General features: G+C 40.6%; 1 protein-coding gene across 1 annotated transcript; it reads left to right on the forward strand.

Annotated features, from left to right (window-relative positions):
* The first annotated feature begins 15,987 nt into the window (after positions 1–15,987).
* On the forward strand, positions 15,988–23,883 carry LOC102062988 (transthyretin). Its single transcript, XM_014264251.2, has 4 exons — positions 15,988–16,144; positions 16,919–17,058; positions 21,602–21,737; positions 23,604–23,883. Exons 1-4 carry the CDS (start codon positions 16,076–16,078, stop codon positions 23,709–23,711), a joined length of 453 nt encoding a protein of 150 aa, XP_014119726.1. The 5' UTR covers positions 15,988–16,075; the 3' UTR covers positions 23,712–23,883.
* The last annotated feature ends 996 nt before the right edge of the window (positions 23,884–24,879 follow it).

Raw genomic sequence — 24,879 nt, forward strand, 5'->3', positions numbered from 1 at the left:
CTCTGCTTGTGTTACTCCAAAAGATTAGTTCAAAATACTTGTGAGACACACAGGATAATTTTATTTTTGAAAGATAGGGTTAAATAAGAAAAAAAATTAAAATTTATCTGCCTTTTCCATTGTGTTCTTCTCCTTTCAAATTCAAGAATTTGACACTGCAAACCTGTGTCAAATTAAAAGAAGGTATAAGTACAATAACTCAGTAACAGGAGCTGGGAAAGCAGCTATAGTAAAATTTGACTTGTAAATTAATCCAGGTCAGTATAGAAGTGTAGTTGGCTGTTTAAGGACTAAGGAAGTCTTTTGCAGGAGATATTAAAATTAACATTCTGGTAAAAAAATCATAACCTTTCAAGACACCCACTAACACACTTATAAGATGTATTTCAGTGTATCATTTTCCAAAGATCTCACCCCTTTAGTGTGACCCCCTTTATACAAATCACACTAATAATTTTTAGTGCAGTCTGGCATCCCACCATACTGCTTTTGGGTGGATGGAATTAATTTTCTTTGTAGAACACCTATAGTGCTGCTTTTCATTTATGACCAGAACAGTGTTGCTAGCACAGGGATGTGTTAGTTATTGCTGAACAGCACTTGCTAAGTGTTGAGGCCTTTTCTGCTGCTCACATTTTCCTGTCAGCAAGCGGGACGGGGGTGGGCAGGGAAGGGACTGAGCCAGGACACCACGTCCACAGTGCCAAATCCAAAAGGAAGGCCAGAACCTGATGCTGTCCCAGAGTGTCTTCAATTATTTCTCAGATATCTTATTCAGGTTTTTGTACTGAGAAGGGGTATTCTGACCTATGACAAAAGAAGAAGAAGAATACTTTTGAAGCACATGAATAGCACAAAAACATTCTTGATATTATGTGGTCAGAGGAGCAATAAAATAATTTGAGGTAGAAAGCCTTCAAGCAGTGAGGTTCTACTGTAAACAAAATTTGAGGCTCTCTTACTGCATCAGCTGAAGTTTGAGGTTAGCAGTAAAGGGCAATGTGACACAATATGTATCATGATATTGTGTGGAAGAAGAAAAGAAGCTGTTACTTTTTAAATTGTTTCTGGAAGAGAATGCGCTGAACATACTGCTCAGTCTGAGTTCACAAAATTATCTGCTGTGTGTTAGGGAGAAATACTCTGTGAGGAATGCTTGCTGCACTGGAAGGAATTTGTACCACAAACAAATCAGCAGTTAGTACCACCAGGGTTCATTTCAGAGAGAGCCTCCTTTGGAGGGCCCTGCCCCTCAGATAACCCCTTTGTTTCTCTCCCACGTCTACCTTTTCCTGCTGTGCCCTACAGCCAGATTAAAGGATCAACAGGAATTGAAATATTCCGCAGTGCTGCCTACTCATCCAGCAGACTGGGTGGTTTTTTGTTTCAAGGAGTTGGAGTTTGACAATATCGAAGTGCATTAAGTTTGTCTGCAGAACATTAGAAAAGAAATCCAGGCTCTCAAAGGGAAGGGAAATGGAAAGCTGCCTTCAGCATATATATTTTTTGTTTACTTTGGTAGCAAAATTATTTTTTGGGTGGATTTTTTTTATTATGCTTGTCTCTGTCTTCCACCATAGATAAGGCTCTTTATCACAGCAACAGAGGAATGGCTGACATTTTTCCTGGTGTCAGTGAAAAGAAAATAAAAGAATCAGTTTGTTATCTTTATTGCCAACAGATGACTAGCTGCTTTCCAGGAGGCACTAAAGGCGTAACACATTTCACAAAGCACAACCATTAAATCTTTCCTTCATGGAATTACAGAATTGTTAGGGTTGTAAAGGATCTCTGGAGATCATTTGCCTCAACACCCCTTCCAAGGCAGGGTCACCTAGAGCAGGTGATACAGGAATGTGTCCAAGTGGGTTTTGAACGTCTCCAGAGAGGGAGACTCCGTGACTTTCCTGGGTAGCTGTTCCAGTGCTCTGCCACCCTCAATGGAAAGAAGTGAATTCCTCCTCATGTTGAGGTGAAATATCTTAAGTGTTAGTTTATGGCCATTACTCCTTGTCCCGTGTCTGGGCACTGAAAAGGGTCTGGCACCATCCTCTTGGCACCTGTCTTTAAGATATTTATATGGATTAACGAGATCCCCTCTCGTTCTTCTCTAGACTAAACAAGTCCAGCTCCCACATCTCTCCTTGTAAGAGAGATGCTCCAGACCCCAGATCATCTTTGTGACCCTCACTGCACCCTGTCCAGTCGCTCCTTGTCTCTTGTACTGAGGAGCTCAGAACTGAGCTCAACACTCCAGATGTGGCCTCACTAGGGCCGACTAGAGGGGGACGGTCACCTCCCTCAACCTGCTGGCCCCACTCCTCCTGGGGCACCCCAGCATTCCATCGGCCCTCCTTGTGCGGGAAAGCTCCTTCCCCACTGCCTCGGAAACAAAACCACAAAGCAAAACCACCAATAAAAACTACAACAATAAGCAGTGTTTTTCCTAGAACCGGAGGACAGCGCCCAGGGCTGTGAGGAGGAGGCGAGCGGTGCCTGGGGCCAGCAGGTGGCAGCCCGTGACCGTGTGTCCCCTGCCTGCCGGGCTGCGCGGGGGTGACACGGCGACAGCGGAGCGAGGAGACACGGACGCCTCTGGCAGCGGCCGCAGAGCTGCCCCACACCGCACGCCACTGTCGGGGACACCGCTCGGGCCTCGTTGCACCTGAAAAGCTTTTGGGACGGTCACAAACACATCGTTAGTGGCACTAAACTGTGACCGGCTGGGCTCGGTAAAGCCCATGGGAACACAGGAGCAGGGCCTGGGCTGCAGTACAGCCTCTCCCTTCTAGTGCTTCCTTACATGTCGGTGACAAATCCCTTCCAAATAATAACGATTTTTTCCCAGCTTTGTCATTGATCTCTTAAATAAGATGTTCTCTGGCAATATACCAGCACATTCCTGTTCTCAAAAGATTAAGCCCTTAGGACTCCCTTACAGAGTTTTTCTTTCAGAAGTTTTGACGCATGCTGTAATGAAAAGAGAAACAATACACAGCCAGATTAATAGAACTGCAGCTAACAAACAGTGCCCTGAGGGATCAGCACTCTAATCATCAAGAGCAACATCTCCATCCCTATTTCGTTCTTTTTCTTCTCAGCTTTGCACAGTTTTAACCTGAGATAGCTCTACCCATGTGCTGGGCTTATACAGGTGATGAGTCAAGCTAAAGGAGGAGACAAAAAAGCATCCCAGCACTGCAGTTCACTGTGAGGTGGCTTTCTCTATGGCTATCACTCTAAATCAAAGGGAACAACCTATAACTTTAGAAAGGAACCTATTATGGATGTTGATTTATTTTTTTTTTATCAGCAAAAATTAGGAAGGGATTGATAAGAAATATTGCACACCGCAGCACAGGATGTCCCCTCAGAAAAAAAAAAAAAAAATCTTGTTATGTGCTTTGCAATAGGGTATGTTTTCCACCCCTTTTCTCTGTTCATACTTTATAGCTTTTCCAGAGAAATCAGTTTTTTCTTTATCAGTGCTTCTTTCTTTTTCCACCTCACTATTCTGGAAGATTTGTGAGAGTAAATTAGCTTGACCTAGGGTCAAGACTAGACCCTTTTTGCCATGAAGGCACTATTGTGTTTGCTTCATCAGGGTTCTCTAGGTAGTTTCCTCAACATATAGGCAGGGACACCATGAGAGGATCCAGAAATTTCTTTTTCTTGTGAGCAGAGCTCAGCCTGGCATGAGGGGCAAGTGTCATTCCAATGGGAGTTTCTGTAAATCACGTCAGTCATATAGGGGAACATTTGTTGTTACAAGGTGAGGGATAAATTAGTCATCCTGTCATAACTGAATACTCTAGCAAACAGCAAGGCTGACATAGACCTAGTAATTTATTTTTCATGGGTACAAGCAATTTAGTGTTTTATAACTCTGGTTAAAGTTGGAGTTTAGACTGCAGGTAACTACCCATAAAAACAGCAGGATATCTGTAGGAATGAAAAGAGAATGCTCTCTATTTTTGTAGAGTATTTTTCTTCCTTCCAAAATTACTTCAGAAGAAAGGGGCCTAGCAGTTACTTCACAATTCTTTTTTTCCCCTAGAAGTGGGCTGCTCATGGGGTCAGCAATCACAAGCCTATATATCACTGCTCAGAAGTACAAGCTGGTCCATCTGCCTGCTCACTTCTCTGGTTTCCACCATCTCCACATAGCAAGCTCTTCCAGGCCCTTACTTCTGGAGTGGTCCATGGGCACTGCCATGATGATGTCAATGCTACCTCTTCAGACTGAAATTCAAAAACACTCTGTCTCAGATTATAGTTTATTTGGATGAGGGAGGAAAGTAAGCAAAATCCTGTCCTCATCCAGGATGCTGCGCCCAAACCCCAAGGGCAGCAAACACCTCCTGCATTTTGCCAGTTCTCTTCTTTGAGTCTGAAGGAGACCCATAATATACATGGGAAAAATCTGTTCTACTGTAGGAACCACAAAGTGAATGTTTACCCTGTGTTTGAACAGCTGATTCATCCCAGCAAGAGGAGGTCCATTTTTGGATCCACTGCTCTAGGCAGTAGCCACCCTGAGGTAGCTGAGCTAAAACTGATCATACTGAAAAGGTGTCCTGCTTGGAAACAGCACAGTTACCTCCAAAGAGAAATTACATGCAAAGCTACAGCAGAGTGGGATGACAGGAGAATTACACAAGCTCTTCAGAAAAAAAGGAGAGTGTATATTAATTCCATCTAAAATCTGAAATGAAAAAACCCCAGTGTTTCCTTTGCAAAGAGTTCTGTAAAACAGGATGTCCAACAAACAGAGTCTTGAGTAGGCACAGGGGCAGCAGCACATGTTTAATGTCAGTGACAGTTTAAAACACAGAGACTGACTCAGAAAATATTATTCCAGCCTTGTTTGTTTTTGAGTTGCTGCTTCCCTTGGAGACTTGAGCATAAGACTTTGAAAGTACCAGTCCCCTGTAAAGCAGGTATATTGAAATGCCAGCAGATTTACTTTTCTAGACATTGCTGCGTTATGTTTCTCTGTTTTATTTGTATGACCATCTGGGGCCATCACCACCTGGAAGCATATCCTCTCCCCCTGCACACAGCCTTCTCTTCTGTTGTTTTTGCAGCTCTTCTTTCTCACCATCCCTCCATGCCATTTCTTCCTTTTATTTGAATTTATGCCAGGTGATTCCTCCAACCATCCCCCTTCCCTGCCCCTGTTAAATCCTTACTTCATGTTCTTTCCTCCTGCTCACTTACAGAGATGGGGCCCCACACAGCTCTGTCCTTCTTCTGTCTCCTGTTCCTTGCATGGTTCTCCCTGGTGCAGCTTTTCTACTTAAAATAATCAAAAATTTTTCCTCCATAAGGAGGCCTTTGCCCCTCACACTTGTACCATGAATGTAAGTGCTGTGTAGTACCCCTTCTCACAGCTGACAAACTACATCTCCTTCCCAGACTTCTCCTTCCCTTTGTTGTTACATTCTGTCTGCATTCCAACATTAGCCAGATATGCTGTCCTGATCCTTCTGTGCTCTTTCCACTGGACTCCCCTCAAAACCCACTCTAAAAAATTTCTGCCAGGGGATCACCCTTAACATTTAATAATTACCTCGGCCACTCAGGCTTGTGTCTTCCTCCACTTTTTGATGCTGCTTGGCCACTTTTGCCTGAGACAGTGGAACTTATTAGCTTGGAAAAGAGATAAAAAAGTAGGGAATTTATCAGCGGAGGAAGCAAATGGGAAACCTCTGACAGGTCTGAACTCTTTAAATCTTCCTGCTTTCTCCCAAAAGGAAAAATTCCAAAACACTAGAGTAGGAATTTGGTTTCTGAGACCCCCCTGGGAGCAGAGACCTTCAGGGTGCTCTTGCAGGCAGAGCCACCCCAGGGTGCAGAGGCTAAGTGCGGAAAAAAAGGCCAGTTTATCCGAATCCTGATTAGACCCTCAGGATAAAAATCTCTTGAGGGGTGAGGCTGAGGCAGCTAAAGCTCAGTTCTCAAATAAGTAACTGAAATGTATAATTACACACAAGCACTGAATAGAAGTTTCTGTTAATCTGTGATCCGATAATCTTCTTTCATTGCCACTTAGCAACAGAATTACAAACTGAGAATGGAAAGCCAGGTTGACTTAAAATTCCTCTCTTTGTTGGGCAGACATGAAAAAAGGTCCCTGACTGAGCAGGCACAACAGGTTTTCCAGCTACTGGGAATTGTGCCTTTCAGCACAATATAAGTACAGACACCTGAATTTCAAGTTTATAAGAATTAGTAAATTTCATTCACAGAAGCACAAGATTAATCTAGACACACATGTCCACAAACTCCATTAAAATCATACATCTTTAGAAGGGGGAATGTGAAAGAAGGGACCATTGGCCAAAACTGCTGCACTGGAAATTATTCTTAACTGCTGGGTCAAACAGTAATCATCATATTTTTGGGATATATGCAGTGTCAAAGAGATGCTGGGGAGAGGTGCAGGAGGGTGGTAATCTTTAGCAGTGATCCCTACCCAGAGCCACTCATTGTCTTTTCTTTGAGAGACATTTTGCACCCAACAGAGCGTTAGCATACCTGAGGTCTCTCTTAGGTTCAGTTATTTTCATAAACATCAGAAAAGAGGTATTTAAGTGCCTGCCACCATGCTCTTTTTATTTCAGCCTCTTCTTTCCATCTTCTTCTTACCTTTTTTTCCTTCCTTTTCTCACCTTTTTTCTTTTCCTGTGCTTCTTGCCTACAGAGTTGAGCAGTCAGATAAGGCATCATCTTTTGCAGTGCTGCTGTGAGTCTGGGACAGAGAGACAGCTCAAAGATGTGCTAAAAGCTGCCTAATAACCAGGCTCAGCCACATCTTGGAGTGCCTGGTGAGACTGCACGGCCTGCTTGGCATTCAGCAGATCCTTCTCATAGTCCAGCTCGGATGCCTTTTCCTTTGCACGTGTCATGATCCCAGAGACAAGACTGCTACAAGGGCAGCTTCCTCCCACCTTGGGCAGCAATTTATTCCCTGTACTGTGGAAAGGATGGGCTTCCATCCCAGGGGTGCTGCCCAGCAGCAGAGGAGAGAGGGGAGGTATTCCATCCAAAGGGCAACAGACCCAAGGGTGGTGTTAGAATGAAAGTTTAAATTAATATTTACATTTTAAAGGGATTGAATTTGCTTTGCTGGGTTTATCTTCAGCCAAGGACGTGGCTTTTTTTTTTTGTTTGTTTTGTTTTTACAGTAGTGTTTTGCTCTGAAAGTGAGCAGCCAAGACCTGCCTTTGCAGACCCATGCACCCTGTTTAAAAGATGCTCTTTGTACCACAATGTGGCTGTGCTCCAGATTGCTAGAGTTCTTCATTCCTGAGCAAACAAAGTACAGTGGCAGGGGTCTGTCCACTGCCTGCAGAGCTCCTTGGCTGCTGGGTACCTGCCATGGGCACAGGACTGCGTCCCCTCAGGAAAGAGCTGGTCAGCATGCAAAGAGGAGGAGCAGAATAGGGCACTCTGTTACCTCTTCTCTACTGTTTTGGGTGGCTGTGAGCAAGGAACAGAAGAGTTCTGCCCTTCAAAAGAGCCCAGGGGTGTTTTCTCAAGCAATTACACCTGTGCTGGTAGATGTTACAAGAGCACTTATGGACTTGTGCAGGAAATAAATCCACCACTAACAAGCCAGCTGGATGTATGAGCATACAGTTTTCTTGCATTCAGGCAGAGAAGGTAAAAACTTTCATAAGCCATGTATAACTCAGTGCCTTCCTGCACTGAGATCTCCCCAACTTCTGCATGGCAACCCTGGGAGCAAAAAAAAAAAAAGGCAAATTGCTCAACAGAAAGGAGTGTGACTAGCAATTACACTCTTCTGCTATTTGCAGCCTTCCTCACATAATGGCACAAAGAAAGAGCAAAATTAGTATGTGTTCCTCTTTTCATGTGACTTTCTGTACTTTGTGGAGAAACTTCAATAGACTCATCAAGCTGATACTAATAAAAGATCTACAGTTCTGTCTACAGTCAAATATTCCCCAGATAATAGTCGTGAGCTGGAGTTATTTGCTGGTTTTTCCCACTTTAAGCTATGCTTCTTTCATCATTTTTCAAAGACTAAAGCACCTACTTGCTGAGAATAATCTTTAAAGAAAAGGCTAAAATTTACTTTTTTACTTTTTCCTTGCCACCAGGAGCCCAATAGCTAATGATGTCAAGCTCATTGGAAATCATCAGTACAAAGCAGTCACCAACAGTGTTGTGAAGTCCAATACTGAGGAGAGAAGGAATCTTTTTAAATTGCAAGAAGGAGAGCAGAATAAAGAAAGTCATTCAGAGTGCATGAGTCTTTTGTCCTCTATTGAGGGAGAATGCTAGTTAGCAAGAGTGGGTAAGGATTTTGATCTGACCTTTCAAAACCTTTTGAAGCATCCAAACAATTCTAAGGACTTGTCTATTTGTCCATACTTGAGAGTTTGTTAAGGCAGAATGAGAACATGAAGTGTGGCCACAGTTCTGCTAGGTGTGGACAAGCTGCTGGCCTCCATGCCTTCTCTGGCCTACATGAGAGGGATTAAAATTCTTTTGACTCACGCTTAGAGGAGAAAATCAGAGAGATGAAGGGGATTGAACGAGTTTAGTTTACCAGTACATATTTCCCTAAGCTGGTTTCCAGTGGCTCCAATATTATGGGCTGTGATGCACTTTCAGGAAGACATGGGATGCTGTGCACTGCATCGTGTAGCAGTGAAGGGACCATAGTACTGCCCTGCAAACAGGGAGGGCACTGCCTGTTCCCCAGGATCAGATGTGGCTCCCAGATCTACTCTGCATGAAGGCTGGGGTACAAGGAACAGGAGTGGTCTGATCTGGGAACTGCTGTTAGAAGGGCAGTACAGCAATGACAATTCATACTTGACCTCCACACCTCCTGAGAGTGAGGAGTTAGAATAATTCCCCGATAGCTCCATCCTCATCCAGCACTGTGGATCACTCCCCTTGCAGAGTGGGGTTTTTTCGAAATGCTTAAAATCACTATGTGGACTCCAGGTTTGTAAAGCAAGCTGTTGGGAGTCAGAAACTCAAACTTGCTCCCACTTGGACCTGAGTACAGGCTATAATAAATTTTCCTAACTCTAGCAGGGACATAACTGGCTGCTGTAAGCCAGCTGCTGGACCCCCTGGACACTACAAACTGCATGACACATAGAGGTCTGCTGAATAAGGTGGTGACTGTTCTGCTTGAGTTTGTCTTAAAGACACAACAGCCTCTGCTTTGCTACAATTATTGACAAATGCAGAAAAATTTGCGAACCGTCCAGATACTGAACAGTTTCTCAGCAGTGGTATGTGGGAACCTCTATGCTCTGCAGGCCAAGAAAGAGAAGCTAAAGGTGTCCCAGAAAAAAATATACACAAGCACAAGGCAGGTATAAAATGCACTTTAACAGCAAAAAGCAGATTCTGTAACTGCTGTGACTGTAGGTCTAGAACAGTGGGACAAGAGTCATAGATACAGCTAAGTTGTAGGCTCAGCTGATATTTATTTTATTTTTCTGGTACAGGAGGTGTTCTGAACCAGAACACCTAGTTCAGATTCTAGTTCAGAGATAGTGAGAAAAGAAATTGCTATTTTTATCTGCAGCAAGTGTTGCATTGACTTATTCACAAGCTTGCACTCTATAAACCTGAGCATGTATCTGTTACATGATTGGAATTCAGTCCCCCAGCTTGACAGGCAGTAGGTAAAGGGGGATATAACCACAGAGGCTTAATCATGGAAAAGTATATACACGTTGCCTTTGTCCATCCATTTAAGCAGCAACCTGTGTTTGCCACTATGTAAGACACACAGGAACTCGTGCAGAAAGCACACTGGAGAATTTGTGAATTTACATACACAAGCAAGATTTTTCCTTTACAATATACCAAGGAATAACAGCCAGTTAATCTCCTGTTGACTCATGTAGTCCACTGCATTTCAAAGTGTGTGAATCATTTTTTGTCTGTACAGCTCAGTGTATGGGTACCATGCTGAGAAGCACTACCCCAAAGATACTCCTGTTTGGTTTAGTATGCCTTCACCCAGTATTTCCTACCCGTGTCACAGAGCTAGCCTCACATCTGCTTCAGGCAGAACCAGCAAGAGCTTCTGGCTCAGAAAGCTAAAAACAACTATGACCAGTGGCTTGTCTAAAGCAGCTATTAGCACTTTTCTTTTGCTGGTTCCACATTACAAAAGTGTCTAGCCCTTGGACTTTTCTCCCAGAAATGCTGTAGCATACTCTTTTCTTGTCTTTAAAATCTGAAGAAGAACAAAAACAAAAAAAAAAAAAAAGAAAGAAAGAAAGACGGATGTTATTAATGCATTGTACATAGGGTCATGATCTGTTCTGTCCCTTATCTTTTGAAATACCTTTTTCTTTTTATCCCTTACAAGATACAAGGTTGTTTCCTCTCAGATCCATTTTCATGAGGCACTCATTGGGTTTTGTCACTGTGACACTGGTTAATGTGCTTGGAAGCTGATGCCAAAGTCGAGTGAAGCCTGTGGTGGATACAGGAACTCTGTTTATGAGATAAAATGATTAGTATAGCATTTCCTCAGAGCTTTGGCAGGAAGCAGGCACCAGTTCAATTAATGAAAAGAAAAGCATAAATGTGTCACTGTCACTGTCACTTGGTAACTTCCCACTCAACAGCATGCCCAGGGGATTTCATTGCAGGGCAGATGGGGATCTTATCACAAGGTGGGACAGATGGACAGGAGGGAGATGTGGTCTGGGTGGGCCAGGGCACATGACAGAGTGCAAAGGCACCCACAGGCACACCAGCCACAGTTCACATGGAAGCTGCATCCATGTGAGTCCATGTGGTGATCTGCCTGTATTACAATGATCTCCACTAAACAGAGACTTGAGTAATTCAAAAGACATTAACCAATTGCTAATTTGGCCCTGTGCAAATTTGCAGAAGCTTTTCAAGAGCCTGCTCAGGTGGCCCTGCATGATGGAAAAACAGGCATTTCCTCACACCTATTTGTATTTAGGTACCAGAATGAAGTGCCCTAAACTCAGCATTTTACAATCTTGAACAGCAAGATGATGAACAAAGTACATAGCTGCAATAGCTTAGCAAATATATATAACCTAAGAAAAGATTATAGTTTAACCCTACAGAGCCTCTTTTGGTCCTTATTGCTAGAGGAAGATTTTGATTGTCATGTGTGGTCTAATTAATCATTTGATATCTGCAGTCCACTGAGAACAAATGAATAATTGATGGAAATGCACTTACAAATATAATACACTCCCAAAATAGCCTAGCCAAGACCCCAGGAAAATAGTGACCTGTGTTAAGGTTTCTTTTTGCTATTGGAACATTTGCATCATGCTGTAGATTTATTGTGCATGTCTTCCTGTAAGAATGGCATAAAAGCTAAATTTAAAATGTAAACCACCTAATCATTTTACTAATAAATAGATTGACCTTTAAAAACATTGATCTCATGGCAAGTTCCAGCATCTTTCAAACACAGGAAGTATTAATTCTGGCACAAGGATATTCAGTTAGCTTTGTACATAAGCTGAATTAGGGTTGGTTTTTTTTAAATCACTTGTCTAGACTGATAGATTAGTATGTAGACATGAATACATATTAAAGTTGAATAACAGAAGTTCGCTTTTGAGAGATCACAAGACCTATAGGGGTAGCTAATGTAGAAGTTATGATCAGTGCCAGTGACCTTGGAGTTTAAATGCTTCAGAGCCTGCTGAGAAGAGCAGGTGCCAGGTGAATTCATACATTACAAATGCCCTAAAGCAAGAATCATCTATTTATATGTCTCTTTGTTTGGACTTTGAGCTATGTCCCAGGATGCTCCTTGGACACAACCTTGGAAATTATAAAAAACCCTGTGATTTTATACCTCAAGACCAAACCAACCCATCTGTCTTCAAAATTGTTTGCTAACAGTATCCACCTCCTCACTTTTGAAGTAACTGGATATGATTTAAGGTGCAAAATAAGGATGTTTTCCTTATTTTTCTGCATAAGATCAGTAGTGTTTCCTTACTTCCAAATAAGTGGGCAGCGTTAGTCCTCTGAAAATCAGATAATGACCATTAAAACTCAAAATACAGACATAATCCTCAGCAAAAATTAAAATGAAAAATGCTGATAAACATGCAAACACCACACATACCTGGAATGCCACATTTTTTAATACCATTCTTAACAGATTGAAATTCAAGCTCAAACATGAACCTCCCTGAGCACATTTATTAATTAGAAAAGCATTATCCCTGGCTTTGCAGAGAGGGGGAATGTTGTATAATTAGCAAATAGTGAAAGCAACAGAAGGTTTCTCACTGGCTTCACACAGTTACTGCATTGAGCACTCTCCTTATGTGCCAGAGCTCTGCCACAGCAAATGAGCTGGCAGACACCTGAAGTAAAACTCACAAAGCTGAGTTGACTCTTTTTTCACCTAGGAAATTTAGGTGAACTCCTTTGAGAGGTAAATCTCAGGTCTTTTCCTGTAAGTCCCTATGGAATGTTACTCCAGAGAAGTGAAAAAAGGTGTCACATTCAGGTCTCTATATTATAGAAAGGATTTTTTCAGAGCCCAGGAATTCATTAATTCTTTGAACAGGGAGTTTGGGAATTCTATCCAGATTACTGAATGGCTTATCATCTATCAGGGCCTTTCATTCCAATGTCACAGGAGAAGCTTACAGCTTTTTATGGTCAAAGTCAGGTATTCCAGCCTGTCTGAGCATTTTGCTATGTAGAAGCAGTCTATTTGGCTTTCTAAATGAAGTCAAATAGAAGGGAATGCTGCAGAGAATAAGGAGATTATCTGTGTAAAACAAGCCTGTAGTCTCACACATAGAAGAGAGAGAAAAATACCACAGCATAGTGGGAAAAATCCTTGACATAAACAAGAGTATTAGCCATAGGACATGTTTGCTCTTGACCTGAACCCTCTAATGCTTCCAAGCAGGGAACACACTTTCATTAGAAATAGGAATTAATCCTAATTCTTCAGAGATGAACTTCAATTGATTTGGAATTCAGATGAGTCTTAAATCATTCACATATTTGAAGATTATCTAAATTTTTCCATCACTGGGGGTCTCATACTTTTTGGCTTCCATAAAGCTGAGGTTACTGGGTACACCAGGGACTCTTGGCTGTTCTCTTCCCTGGCACCCTAATAACCCTGTATGCTGGGTGAGCATCGCTTCTTCTGGGTTTCACAAGTCCCCTAGATCCTAGATGCTTGCCCTTTATAGCCTCATACTATCTCTGTTTTAGCTATATTACTCTACAGCTTCTTCCACACCAGAATTCTTAAATATCTCTTTCTGTTGAGCTTTCAGTAACTCAGTTTGCTCTTTTTTCACAAAAGGGCATTTTTGCCACTGCTCTGTGCTAAGGCTCTGTGTTGCACCACATTTCCCGTGGCATGAATCCTGCTAGCAGTCTCTGCCCTCTTTCCAGCTCTTCATGGCAGCTTCCTCCTCCTTCAGAAGGCCTAGAGTTTGCCAGCTCCACTTACATCTCAGAGCTCAGCCTCTTTTCATTTCAGCTTCTCGTATTTTGTATCTGGGATAAGCTATTAGGTATATAAGTTTCAGAATCCCGTTGTACAGAAAATGTTTAAGAACATTTAACAACAGACAGACAACAGTCAATCAGCACCTGCTGGATGCTCAGTAGTTATCCATCCTCTTTCTTCTTTTCCCTCCTACAATCACGTTTTGGCTTTCTACCAAGGGAGAGCCATCCTTGTCCACCAGCTGTTCCAAATCCCTGATCCTTCACATGCATTTTATGGAAAATATTACCACATTGTGGTACTAAGCTGAGGCTGACAATGGAAGTGGGAAGATCAACCTAGCATTGCTTTCATTAGGCTATAGTAATTTTAAATTAGGTCTGCATGGATTTTAATAGAATTCTGTATAAATTCTGGATGCTTCATGATCAGAGATGAGATGTAGTAGATACTCTTTTTTTGCATTCTCACTGAGTCCACCCGTGTCTTAGAACTTATAGAAAGGATCTGGTTGTTTGCAAAATGTGTGAAAGGAGATTCACAAACACACAAAGTCTAGTCTAATTTTCCACTCAAACTGCTGTCCCTGCTAGTAGTCAAAGAATCCCTGTCTGGATTATATTGAGAGTTGAAAAAAACAGCAAACGAAGGACATTGGGATAAAAATCATATTGGGGTTAGAATTTTTCATGCTCATTATTCACTCTAAGCAGCAGCTGCCAAAAGGTCAATCAATGTTACAAAAGAGGGAAGCAAGATAACATGGACAGCTGAAATGTACTATTCCTGTAGACCTGATTTTTCAGAAACTGCTACTTTGCAGGAAAACCTAGAAGAAAATCATTATTTTTTAAGTAATTGTCTCATAGGAGAGCAATTTCTCATGCAGCCAAGTGCCAATATATTAACTCCTTGGTGTTATCTCCTTGCAGAACAGCTGATAGCAAAACACAGGACAGCCTACTTGCGCTAGAATACAGATCATTTCCAGACATACAAAGCTTCATTGCTTCAGAGAAATATTCACTAATAATGAGGAAAAAGATTATGAGGTAATATGTTGCACAGATCTAAGAGCAGCATCTAACTTTCCAAGATTTGAATACAACCCCCAAGCATTAGATTGGAACATGGTTTGTTACTGGTGGGCACCTTGCACTGACTTTTACTTGCAGGCAAAATGTGTGTAGAATGTTACCTTCGTATCAGCCTGCTTTGCTGTAAGGACAAAGGGCACTTTGATCCCAGTGCAGGAGATTACTGTATTACAGATTTTTTTTTCTCAAAAATCAACTTTGCCTAGAGAGAAAAACTGCCTAAAGCAGCCTGAAGGCATGAAAGCCTCTGGAGAATACCATCCGTGATTTGTCTCTAAGACTTCCATCATAATCTTATTGAAGAAAACTGCTTTTTGTTAGAATACTGTGAAATCAGTAAAAAATGAGTGCCAGCTCCTGGAAAGTGTAGATTCAGGGTTGTTTAGGATGTGGGGAAAAGGGTCTGCTAAACAGGGCAGTTTCTTTGTCTCTCAAGTAGCACAAGGTACAGTATGGACAGTTTATGTGATGCACCTGAACAAAACCAGCTATACCATTCCAACTCCCCCAGATGACTTCTCCCAGCTAAGGCTGGGGCTGAGTCCACCCCTGAAAAACCTCTGAAATGTATATTTGTACACTTACAAATGTAGAAATGTACAAACATTCATGTAACAGTAACATTCCCAGCATAATAAAGGTTTGTCACCTGGAACCTTAGCCAGGTGTTAGCAAAAGCTACCAGTCTTTGCTGGCTGCCTTGGCTCCTTTTGGGGTACATGGTGCAAGAGAGGACTCATTTCATTTTTCTGAGATCTTTAGCTTCCTAGGGGGACAGCTCTCCACAGGTCTTTTCCCAGTGACTAAGAGGAGACCTCAGTGTCTATCTGAAGGTTGGGCAAGATGAATCATTACAAACTTCTGGTGGGTGACAGATTGTGTCAGATACCATTTAAGTTGTGTTTCAAAACAGAGACATTGCTCCTTTCCAACAAGCAGGGAGACTGATTGAGAATCCAGCACTGCTTGAGCCAGCCAATGAATGAAGTCCATCACCCATGTACTGAGTCTGCATCCCTATGTGGGATCTGATCCTCAGAAAGAACTGGATATACTGAGAAGAAACATGGGGCAGGTGCAGAGAAAGCATTGGGGCATTATCATGCCCAACTTGAAGGCAAAATAAAGAAATTCTCCTAGAACTAGTTGGATTTCTGGGCAAACAAAGGTCATTTGTGTTATTTTGTGGAGGGCTTTCTATGAGTGTAATCTCCCCAGGCAAGGGTCATGTTTGTGTCCGTTACTTATTTTCTTTTCTCTGGTGATCCTGCAGTCCTTCCATTGACTTCAATGGCAGTGCCATGAAGCAATGGACTGACTCTAGGATTGGGCTATTTACTAAGCAAATAATCTGAATCAGCAGTTTTGGAGTCATATGGGCACCCAATAAGCAGCCTGTTTTGTTGTTGGACTGGCTATAAAATCCCAAATCCCCTCAGCTCCTGGCTGCTGGCACCAGGGCTCACTAAAAGCAAGCAGAATGGCCTTTCAGTCTGTGCTCTTTGTTTTCTTAGCTGGACTGGTATTTTTCTCTGAAGCTGCACCACTGGTGAGTTTCTTTGTTTTCAAACTCAATCATTACAAGAATGATAACCTAGATTTTCTAGATGACTAGCATCCTCCTCATCCATGAAATTCTGTAACCATTGGGCTTTGTCAGAATGCTATTTCTGGAGTTTTTTATAGTTTTCTTCAGAATTCTTAAAACTTTTTTCTTTTCTTGTAGTTTACCCACCTATTTTAAGGTATTTTGGAAGGGTCAGGGTTCTAGGTGGTGTGACCTTTTATTTTTCTTTGTTTCTATCTGTTCATGACTCACATCCCATATCCTCAATAAAGAGGCAGCTTCACCAAATAAGTGCTTCTCTAAAGCACTAAAAACTATTTTTGAGGTATGACTAAGGATTCCTTATAATATAATGAAGTCTAAGACAGGGATATTCTTTCAGCCTTGGGATGTCATATGCATTTCTTTGTTGGTTTCCCTAGATAACATACTTTGTCATACTTAAAAGAATTTGCTATTTTCATATTTATGATCATATTGTAAAGGTATAGCATTATACCATTTTCATAGAGCCATTTAGAGCAACTCTAAATATTGATCAAGCAATCTGTGGGTGTGTACTAAAGTATCAGTATAAAGCTCTAAGATATCCTGCTTAAGAAATAGATGTTTGGAAATTAGCTTTGAATAGCATTGGCAGAGAACTTGCTTTTAAGTGAATGGTAATTCTGCAATTAGAATCTATCTTTTCTTTGGGAGAAGGTTTTTGAAGTCCTGGTGAACTGTTCCTATACAACTTCTCCTCATTTCCCCAAGGTCTCCCATGGCTCTGTTGATTCCAAATGCCCTCTTATGGTGAAAGTGCTGGATGCAGTCAGAGGAAGCCCTGCATCTGGTGTCAACGTTAAAGTTTTTAAACAGGCTGAAGATGGAAGCTGGCAGGACTTTGCTGTTGGGTAAGTTGTGTGGTCTTCTGGAGCTGTTTTCAGGGTGCCTTGGGCAAGCAATTGAATAGTTAAAGGAATGGAGCTCTGATCAAAACCAAAATGTGTTTTCTGACACATTTGCCACACTATCAGTGTTCACAGCACATGAATTCTGATCTGAAATCTGTTAGATTTAAGTAGAACTTATCCCTGACTGAAATGTTAATTGCAAAAATATGTTCAGATGCTCATCTTATCTTTGTAAGGGACTAGTTTTGATACTTATTTTTTCTCCTAGCTTCAGTATTATCTTTCCTTTCTATAGAAAGAAAAAGAAAAAAAGGCCTATTTACCAGCATTTTATAGGTAATCCACACAAACCTATATTCACATGCAATGGATATAGAGCTTTATTTGCAGCACTCGCATACAAAATCCTCTCTGTAGGCTTTGTCTGCACACATGTAAATAATAATTTCATCATTCATCTTCTGCTGTGTGTCAAATGTGCTGGTTGGAAGAAACTCCTTGACCAGACAGTTTTTAAGAGTACTATTGTAACTATTTAAGTTGCTATTGTAACAACACCGAAGCAAAATCTCAGCAGTTTGAGGTCATTTCTCTAGCTCTGAATGTGTTTTACTAGAATGACAGACCAATACCAACAGATATCCAGGATCCTTACAAATACCTTAGGACATCACAGAGGGTCAGACAATAATATCTTCAGTCTGTGACAGGTGTAAGAGTAACAGAAGAACACAGTTTACTAAAATTCAAGTAGCTAAGGTATTTAGACATTTAACTTTCATTGCAAAACTTTGTTGAAACAGATTTTTAAATAACTTAATAGAAGTTTCCAATAGTAGCAGAACATTCAAGCACAGAATGATAAGCACAAGAATGGACAGGAGTCTACTGTACATTGAACTGTCTTTTACTAGGATTTTTTATAGCATGATTTACACATAAGCAGCAGGGGAAAAAAAAGCCCAGAGAAGAAGACTATAAGGAGAAAGAACTTTTTCTCCATCTGAATGGTTTGTTTTATATAATGAAAACCAAAAAATGCTTTTCCCCATTGAAAAGTAGCAAGAAAGTTTACAAGATTGAAAAAAACAAACTCCATTCCCAAGTGCTCAGTGTTAACCTAGGAATAAATTACTCCTAAAATGAATTAATGTACTTTAATGAACAGAGAAACTCCATGAAAAGTGACACATTTTTTTTCAAGGAAAGTGGAGACAAGGATAACATCTTATCCCTAGTGACCATTTCTTTTATTGTTAAAAAACCAAATTATTTAAAATGTTTCATCAAGTACTGTTTAACAGCTAATACAAAATACAATTTACAGAAGAATAAGAGAAATGTAATGTAATTATTAAATGCCCTCATTTCTAGGGCATAACAGTATTTTCTTGCTCAGTTTGCAACCCTGCTCTCAACAAGCCCATGGAGACAAAACCTGTGGTTCTCAGGCAACTTCTGCTGACACTGTAGGTTAAAACACTCAAGAAAATCTAATCACATCTTCTTAAACATAAATTAAGAAGATTAACCCTAGGCAAGTGAGAACCATTTTGCTGGGGGATGGCAGTGAAGGAACATTAAATCACAACTTTTATTGCAGGTAAAGTTTTTGACATTTTTCCTGACTGGTATCACAACCAAGGCTGCTTTCAGTGATACCATTGACTTTAGCTGATGGCAGTTGTTTGAACCAAGTTTTCATATGCAATTACAATTTTATTCTTTTGGGGAAGCCAGAATTTCCCTGTGTTAAATGAAATGTGAAAATGTGAATGAATCCAGGAACACAATCTGTAAATACTCCTGTCAGGTGAATAACATTTTGAAGTAACAGTACATAGCAGATACATATGGGAAAGTTACATTTTGTAAAAATGTCTGTTGAAGTTTTGTTTTTACCATTTTGTTTTCTTATGTTTTGCAAGCACATTTCATGGAATTAAGCAAATGTACTTAGCAACTGTTGAATTTGAGTAATGGTGTTTAAGGGGAAGTTAGAAGTAGGAGCTGACTTTATTAAGAGGCTTATTTCAAAATGACTCTAGCTAAAAACATGCAAGAAGAGATAACTTGAGCTAAGACATACTGGGGAAGGGTTTAGGGTGCAGAACATGTGATTTAGATTCTATATGAGATCCTCCCATGAGTAGCTTTGATCTTCTCACTCCTCACAAGATTTTTGAAATCTAGGTCTTATCATGTGGTTCAAGAGTTGCAGTCAGCAAACACAGTTTTCATGTGACCTGGGTTACAAGTCATGAAAGAAAAGACTTCTGTGTATTTTGAAGGGGTTCCCCAACCTCCTTTTTCTTTTTTTGTAACTCCAAAGAAGACCTAGTGTTCCTGAGATGTTTCCTCATCAGTCTGCATCTGAGAGCAGTTTATCTCAGTGCAGTATATCCTAAGAGTCCATAAACATCATTGTGAAGGCAGTGTAGATTTAATCTGGCTACAATATACAACTAAGGTCCAGACAGTCAAAAATAGGATCAGGACTGCAGTATGGGTTGGCCCTGTAGTAACTTTACTGGAAAAGCACAGCTTTTTAATTTAGCTGTCCATCTTACAGCAGATGCTGGCAGTCCACATCCTGTTAAGAATAAGGAACCATATTATATTTAGTCCCCCACTCAGACAGAAATACAAGTGCTGTTCAGAAGCAATCACAGCATTTTGCTACCAGTGCTGAATACTGAGCATCCCTGCCTTGTGCTCATCCCCTCCAGGCTCTGAATCACACACTGTCCTGTTGGCTGTCAGTGCAGCAGTAATGCTGAAGGGTTTCCTTGTGTGACCAGTTGCATTGAACGGCCACCACTTAATAATTAAAATAAAGAAAGTGCCATTAACTTCTGGTAGCAGGCATGCCTTTTCAAGTGAGCTCTTTTTTCCAGTCTCCCAGCTGTTCTGGATGGTTAACATCTGACACTCTGGAGCACTACCCCTTAGGAAAAGCACTATTCCAGCTCCATCCACACTTTTCTCAAACTAAAACTAATTTGTTTTTCTGAACAAGGATTTTGAGGCAGACATCATTTTTGCTTTTAATTGCTTGACTAGACTATTAAGATTATAGGCAGAAGTACATGATTTGCTAACTTCTGCAGGATCTCAGTAAGTCTGTTTCACAGCTTCAGGCACACTCACAAATGAATTCTTTCTTCTTTTATTAAAGCAATATAGATCAAACCAGAAATTACTAATTAAACTAAAAGAAAACAGATGCTTACATTTCACAAACTGACTGTGATACTTGTTTCAAATATGACTTTGATTCTCTGCAGGTTTGGTCTGCCCTGGATACACTTGATTACACTTGTATTGGATCAATAAGATTTTTGTCAGCCTTGACAAATAAGAAAAATTAAAATTAGTAGGAGATTTTCAATCCTGCTACCTCTTAATTTAAGCAAAAGTTCTGTCATTCCATCTTTTTTTATTTGCCACCATTAACCAAAGATTACAAATAAGGTGAAGGAGGAGAAAGGGACTGGGAAAGAAAAGCCCAATAACACAACTGATCCTGTCCCAGATAAGCAGCATGTCACTGCTTTCTCCACTTCCACTCATCCTCCTCAAGTTTGTTTTCTGCCTAGACAGCTACTCCTTGCCATAAGACAGGAAAGTTCCACTAGTTCTCCCAGTCAAGGCTTTCTTCATTTTTCCTTCAACTAAATCATGAGGTTATGAAGTGCTATAAATATCAAATAAATATTTTCAGCAGAAAAAGACCCAAACAAAAACAAACAAACACAAAAGGTTAAAAAATCAGAAATTAAGTAAAAGGAGGGAAAAGAGACAAATGGCGTTTAGGAGCTGAGTATGTAAATATTTAAACAGCTGTCATACAAAGCTTGAAAATCCTCCTTTTCAAACAAATAAGGTGCAGTGCTAGCTATACTTCCTTCTTGCTACTGGAATTTCTCCATCCACAGTTTTTTGTTCTGAGCTGAGCACATAAGCTCTGAGCTGGGAATTCCTATTGCTCATTTATGTGGTACAGTGCAAGAGGCCCTGCTCCTTGACCAACGCATTGTAATTCAAATTATTAAAATCTTATGATGCTAAATTGCTTTTTCAAGACATTATCACTAATGTTCACATAAAATCACATCATTGTATAGGAATCAACTCCAGACCCTCAGTGCAAATAACTGGAAAACAAAACAATTTTCCAATAAAATTTCTCTTCTCTGGTTAGTTTTATTTTGAGATTTGGCATCTTGCCTCTCATCATGACATTCCTTCTCCTAAGACAGTAACCTTTGGTTCCAGAGAACATTGGGTACAAGTTAGACATGATACTAAAAGAGGGATCAGCCAGCTTTGATTTGTGATGTATATGGGTGAGTTGGTAGCAAGGACAGATTCTGCAATGTATGGAAACATCCACTACATAGAGGGAAGGAATTATTTCAGATGATTAGGCTGCTCAATGTAGAATTTGGCGCCTCTGCTATTTAATATTCCACACTGACTCTTTCTGTTTAGCATCTAAATGATAGTATAAAATATTTATATAGATATTTAATCATTACAGGAAAACCACAGAGTACGGGGAGATTCATGATCTCACATCCGAAGAACAGTTTGTAGAGGGAAAGTACATGGTGAAGTTTGACACCAGCTCCTACTGGAAGGCGCTCGGGCTTTCTGCATTCCATGAATACGCTGATGTGAGTAGTGGCAAATATCCTTGATAACCAGTGCACACTGATAACCAGTACACACTGCCTGTCTAGTGGCATCAGCTGGAAAGAGCAAACACAGCCCTCTAATACTGAAGGAGCAGCAGCACTCAGTGAAGTGGTTCACTGCCACACAGCACTGGGCAAATAGAGGCAGTAAATATCCAGCTAAGCCACAGGCAGGAGCCAACTTTCCTGCAAATGCTGACACAGCTCTTCCAGTGTAGCTGTGCCCATTCACCCACTCATACCAGCGGGGGGAATCTTGCTTGAAAAGAGCTGCATTATTCAATAGCTGACAGTTTTTATAAAAACAAACAAGAAAAACAAAAACAAACAAACAAACAAACTGCTTTTACTGGTGCTGAAGGAATGGAGAGATTTGGAAACCCTAATTTTACAGGAAATAAGCTATGCTTACATCAGAGGTATTTTCCCTATATCAGTCACATGAAAATCCCTGAATTCTAATATGACAAGTAATTACAGAAAAAAAAACCTATTCTTTCTGGTGTGTCTTTTTTTAAATGATGTTCAGTACCAAAAATGTAGGTATAAAAATATATACAACTAAGAAATAAAGGTATTTTAAAAAGTAAAGAAATAACCATAGTAGGAAAGGAAAAGTTGACTATTTTACTGATACTCAAATCTCACAAGCAGGCCAGCAATGTGATAATGTCCTGTCTGTCCCTTTGCTTTCAGTGCTACATTGATTTATTGTGTACTCTATTCTATTATGTTTACTTAGCACATCCAAAATCTGTTTAAATTCTTCAGGCTTAATCTTTCATTAAATTTAAGTTTCCCCAATTTAAGTAGTCTAGAACAGTTACTGGTGGTGTTGTAGAACATTTCAAACCACAAGTTCATGGAGCCCTAGCGGAAGACTAAAATGAGTTACTGAGTCCCTGGTCCACAAAGTCTGAGGTGCCATTTAGGTCAAAAAAAGAAATCTCAAAAGTACTTCCTAACCATTTGGATGTCTGAAAGTTGTAAGAGATACATCTCAGAAGGTACTTGAAAGTACCTTGACTGTTCCAGCTAGGCTGAGGAGGCTTTTCCTTGACATAACAGCCTACAGGCCAACAAGCTAGCCTGGGAAGTGGGAAGAGTTCAGGGACTGAGCGTGTACAGGGCAACTGAAGCCTACAGTCCTCATGTCCCAGCTGCTTAGACTTTGGTCATAGGAGAGAACTCTCTAGTTCACTTATAGAAAGTGCTTCATGATTTAGAAAATAGATCAAATAGTCGGCTAAAGAAAGCTGGAATTTAACCCAGGTGACAATACTTTCTTGGGAATTGGGTGTCCCAAGTCCCATTGGACTAATTTGAAGAGCAGCAGATTTGAATTGTCTTAGGACAAGGGTCTCTCCTTGCACTGGCAAGTCTAGCCACTCAGTTCTTAATGCAAAAACTGACCCATCACGAATGGTCTTAAAAACAGGAGGGGGCACTGAAGTACAGAAAATGGCTTTGGGCTCAGCTGTCTGCCTTGTTGGCCACATCACACAGGGGTGGAATTTCACCCCTATCTTTCTTACTGGTCATTTGAGATACCTCCCCCTTACCCTCCTATTCCACATCACAAAGCAGTTTGTCTGGCTCAGGTGTGGTATTTCCATCCAGCTTCACTGCAGCTGAGGCTCTCTGTGGATCTCAGCCCAAATCCCACAAGTATCTCAGTCCTTGGCAATCACAAAGTAACGGGAAGCATTACCCTTCAGAAGGGCAAAAGCATTGAACAGAACCAGCAAAGTGCTCTGCAGATGAAGTGGGGTGTGCTGCTTAGTTGTTAATAAGCTGCTTTGGCTGTATGTTGCTCATCGTGACCAGGAGTTTTCCCTTTTCCAGGTGGTGTTCACTGCTAACGACTCCGGCCACCGCCACTACACCATCGCCGCTCTCCTCAGCCCTTTCTCCTACTCAACCACTGCTGTTGTCACTGACCCCCAGGAATAAACATGTACTGTCTTTTCACACTTTCCTCCACTAGAACTATCATAGGCTTTTAGGAGGAAGATTTTTCCTATGGCTAATGCATAACTTTTTGCTACATTAGTTGTGTTTTTTTTTCATTTTGTGACCTGGCAAACTTCAGACAAGTCAATAAAATATTACTTCTTTAAAACAATTTTGACTCAATAAGTGGAATTTTTTGGTTTTTAAATTATTATAATTTGCATTAAAGTGCAAAGGACATCTGAAAAACACACATGGGATGTCACTTGATTTAGTTTTGTTATCTTCCTCCGCTGCCTTAAAGAAGTCTCACCAAACACATTGGCTCAAAACAAGAAATTCATATGGTTGTGTTACCTTAAAAAAAATTACCAAATAAATGTACTCAGAATAAGAAAGCCATCTGTGCTACTCAAAGTTTACACACAGAAAATATGGTCCCACTATCAACTAGGTCATAAGGTGAATAGGTGAAATTCTGAATACCTAGCAGTAGAACAAACAATACAGAAACCATTGAAATAAGTATGACCAGAGATCTGAAAGAGTTGAAATCTGTGTACCTTTACTTAAAACTTCAAGTAAACCTCAACACATTGATGTCTCAAGAGGAAAGTTGGCTGCTCAATCAGTCTAGGAAGTACTGAAGTAATTTCAATTAGCACACTTTTTAACATTTTTGATATTAAAGCAATTATTTGACATAACACATCTGGCTACCCTATGTGTTAAATCCCATTCCAGTTAAATCCCTAATAAGTCAAATCTGTAGCCATAGTTAAAAAGAAGTCCAAAAAGAGAAGCATCATCTTTATAGTCTCTTCATATTTTTATAAGTAGGAAAAGGTAAGCTGTAGAGTGACTGTGATTCAAATAAAGTTGCTGATAAACTGACTAAAGGCTTTGAGGGCTTTAGCAGTGATTTCTGTATTGTATTTAAAATATTCTGAAGTGGAGGAATTGGTTCTAACTGGATTACATAAACTACAGAGAAAGAAACTGAAATCATGCCAGCCAGAAACCTGCAGCACTCATTTGCCACTGACCTTGGAGTTTATACCCAGAGCCTGCTGGGATGACAGCATGGCAAATGAATTCACAGGTTACAAAAGCTTCCCTTTAACATTTCACTGGTTACTTTTTCATGGATTTCTAGGTGCTAGCATAG

The sequence above is a fragment of the Zonotrichia albicollis genome, chromosome 1 (genome assembly GCF_047830755.1).
Source record: "Zonotrichia albicollis isolate bZonAlb1 chromosome 1, bZonAlb1.hap1, whole genome shotgun sequence".
In the NCBI taxonomy this organism is placed as follows: Eukaryota; Metazoa; Chordata; class Aves; order Passeriformes; family Passerellidae; genus Zonotrichia; species Zonotrichia albicollis.

Bases quoted from the DNA above. Each gene is read 5' to 3' on its own strand.
- LOC102062988 (XM_014264251.2), top strand. From the start codon at position 16,076: ATGGCCTTTCAGTCTGTGCTCTTTGTTTTCTTAGCTGGACTGGTATTT. The intron at 16,145-16,918 runs GTGAGTTTCTTT...CATTTCCCCAAG, and splicing joins TCTCTGAAGCTGCACCACTG to GTCTCCCATGGCTCTGTTGA. The intron at 21,738-23,603 runs GTGAGTAGTGGC...TCCCTTTTCCAG, and splicing joins CATTCCATGAATACGCTGAT to GTGGTGTTCACTGCTAACGA.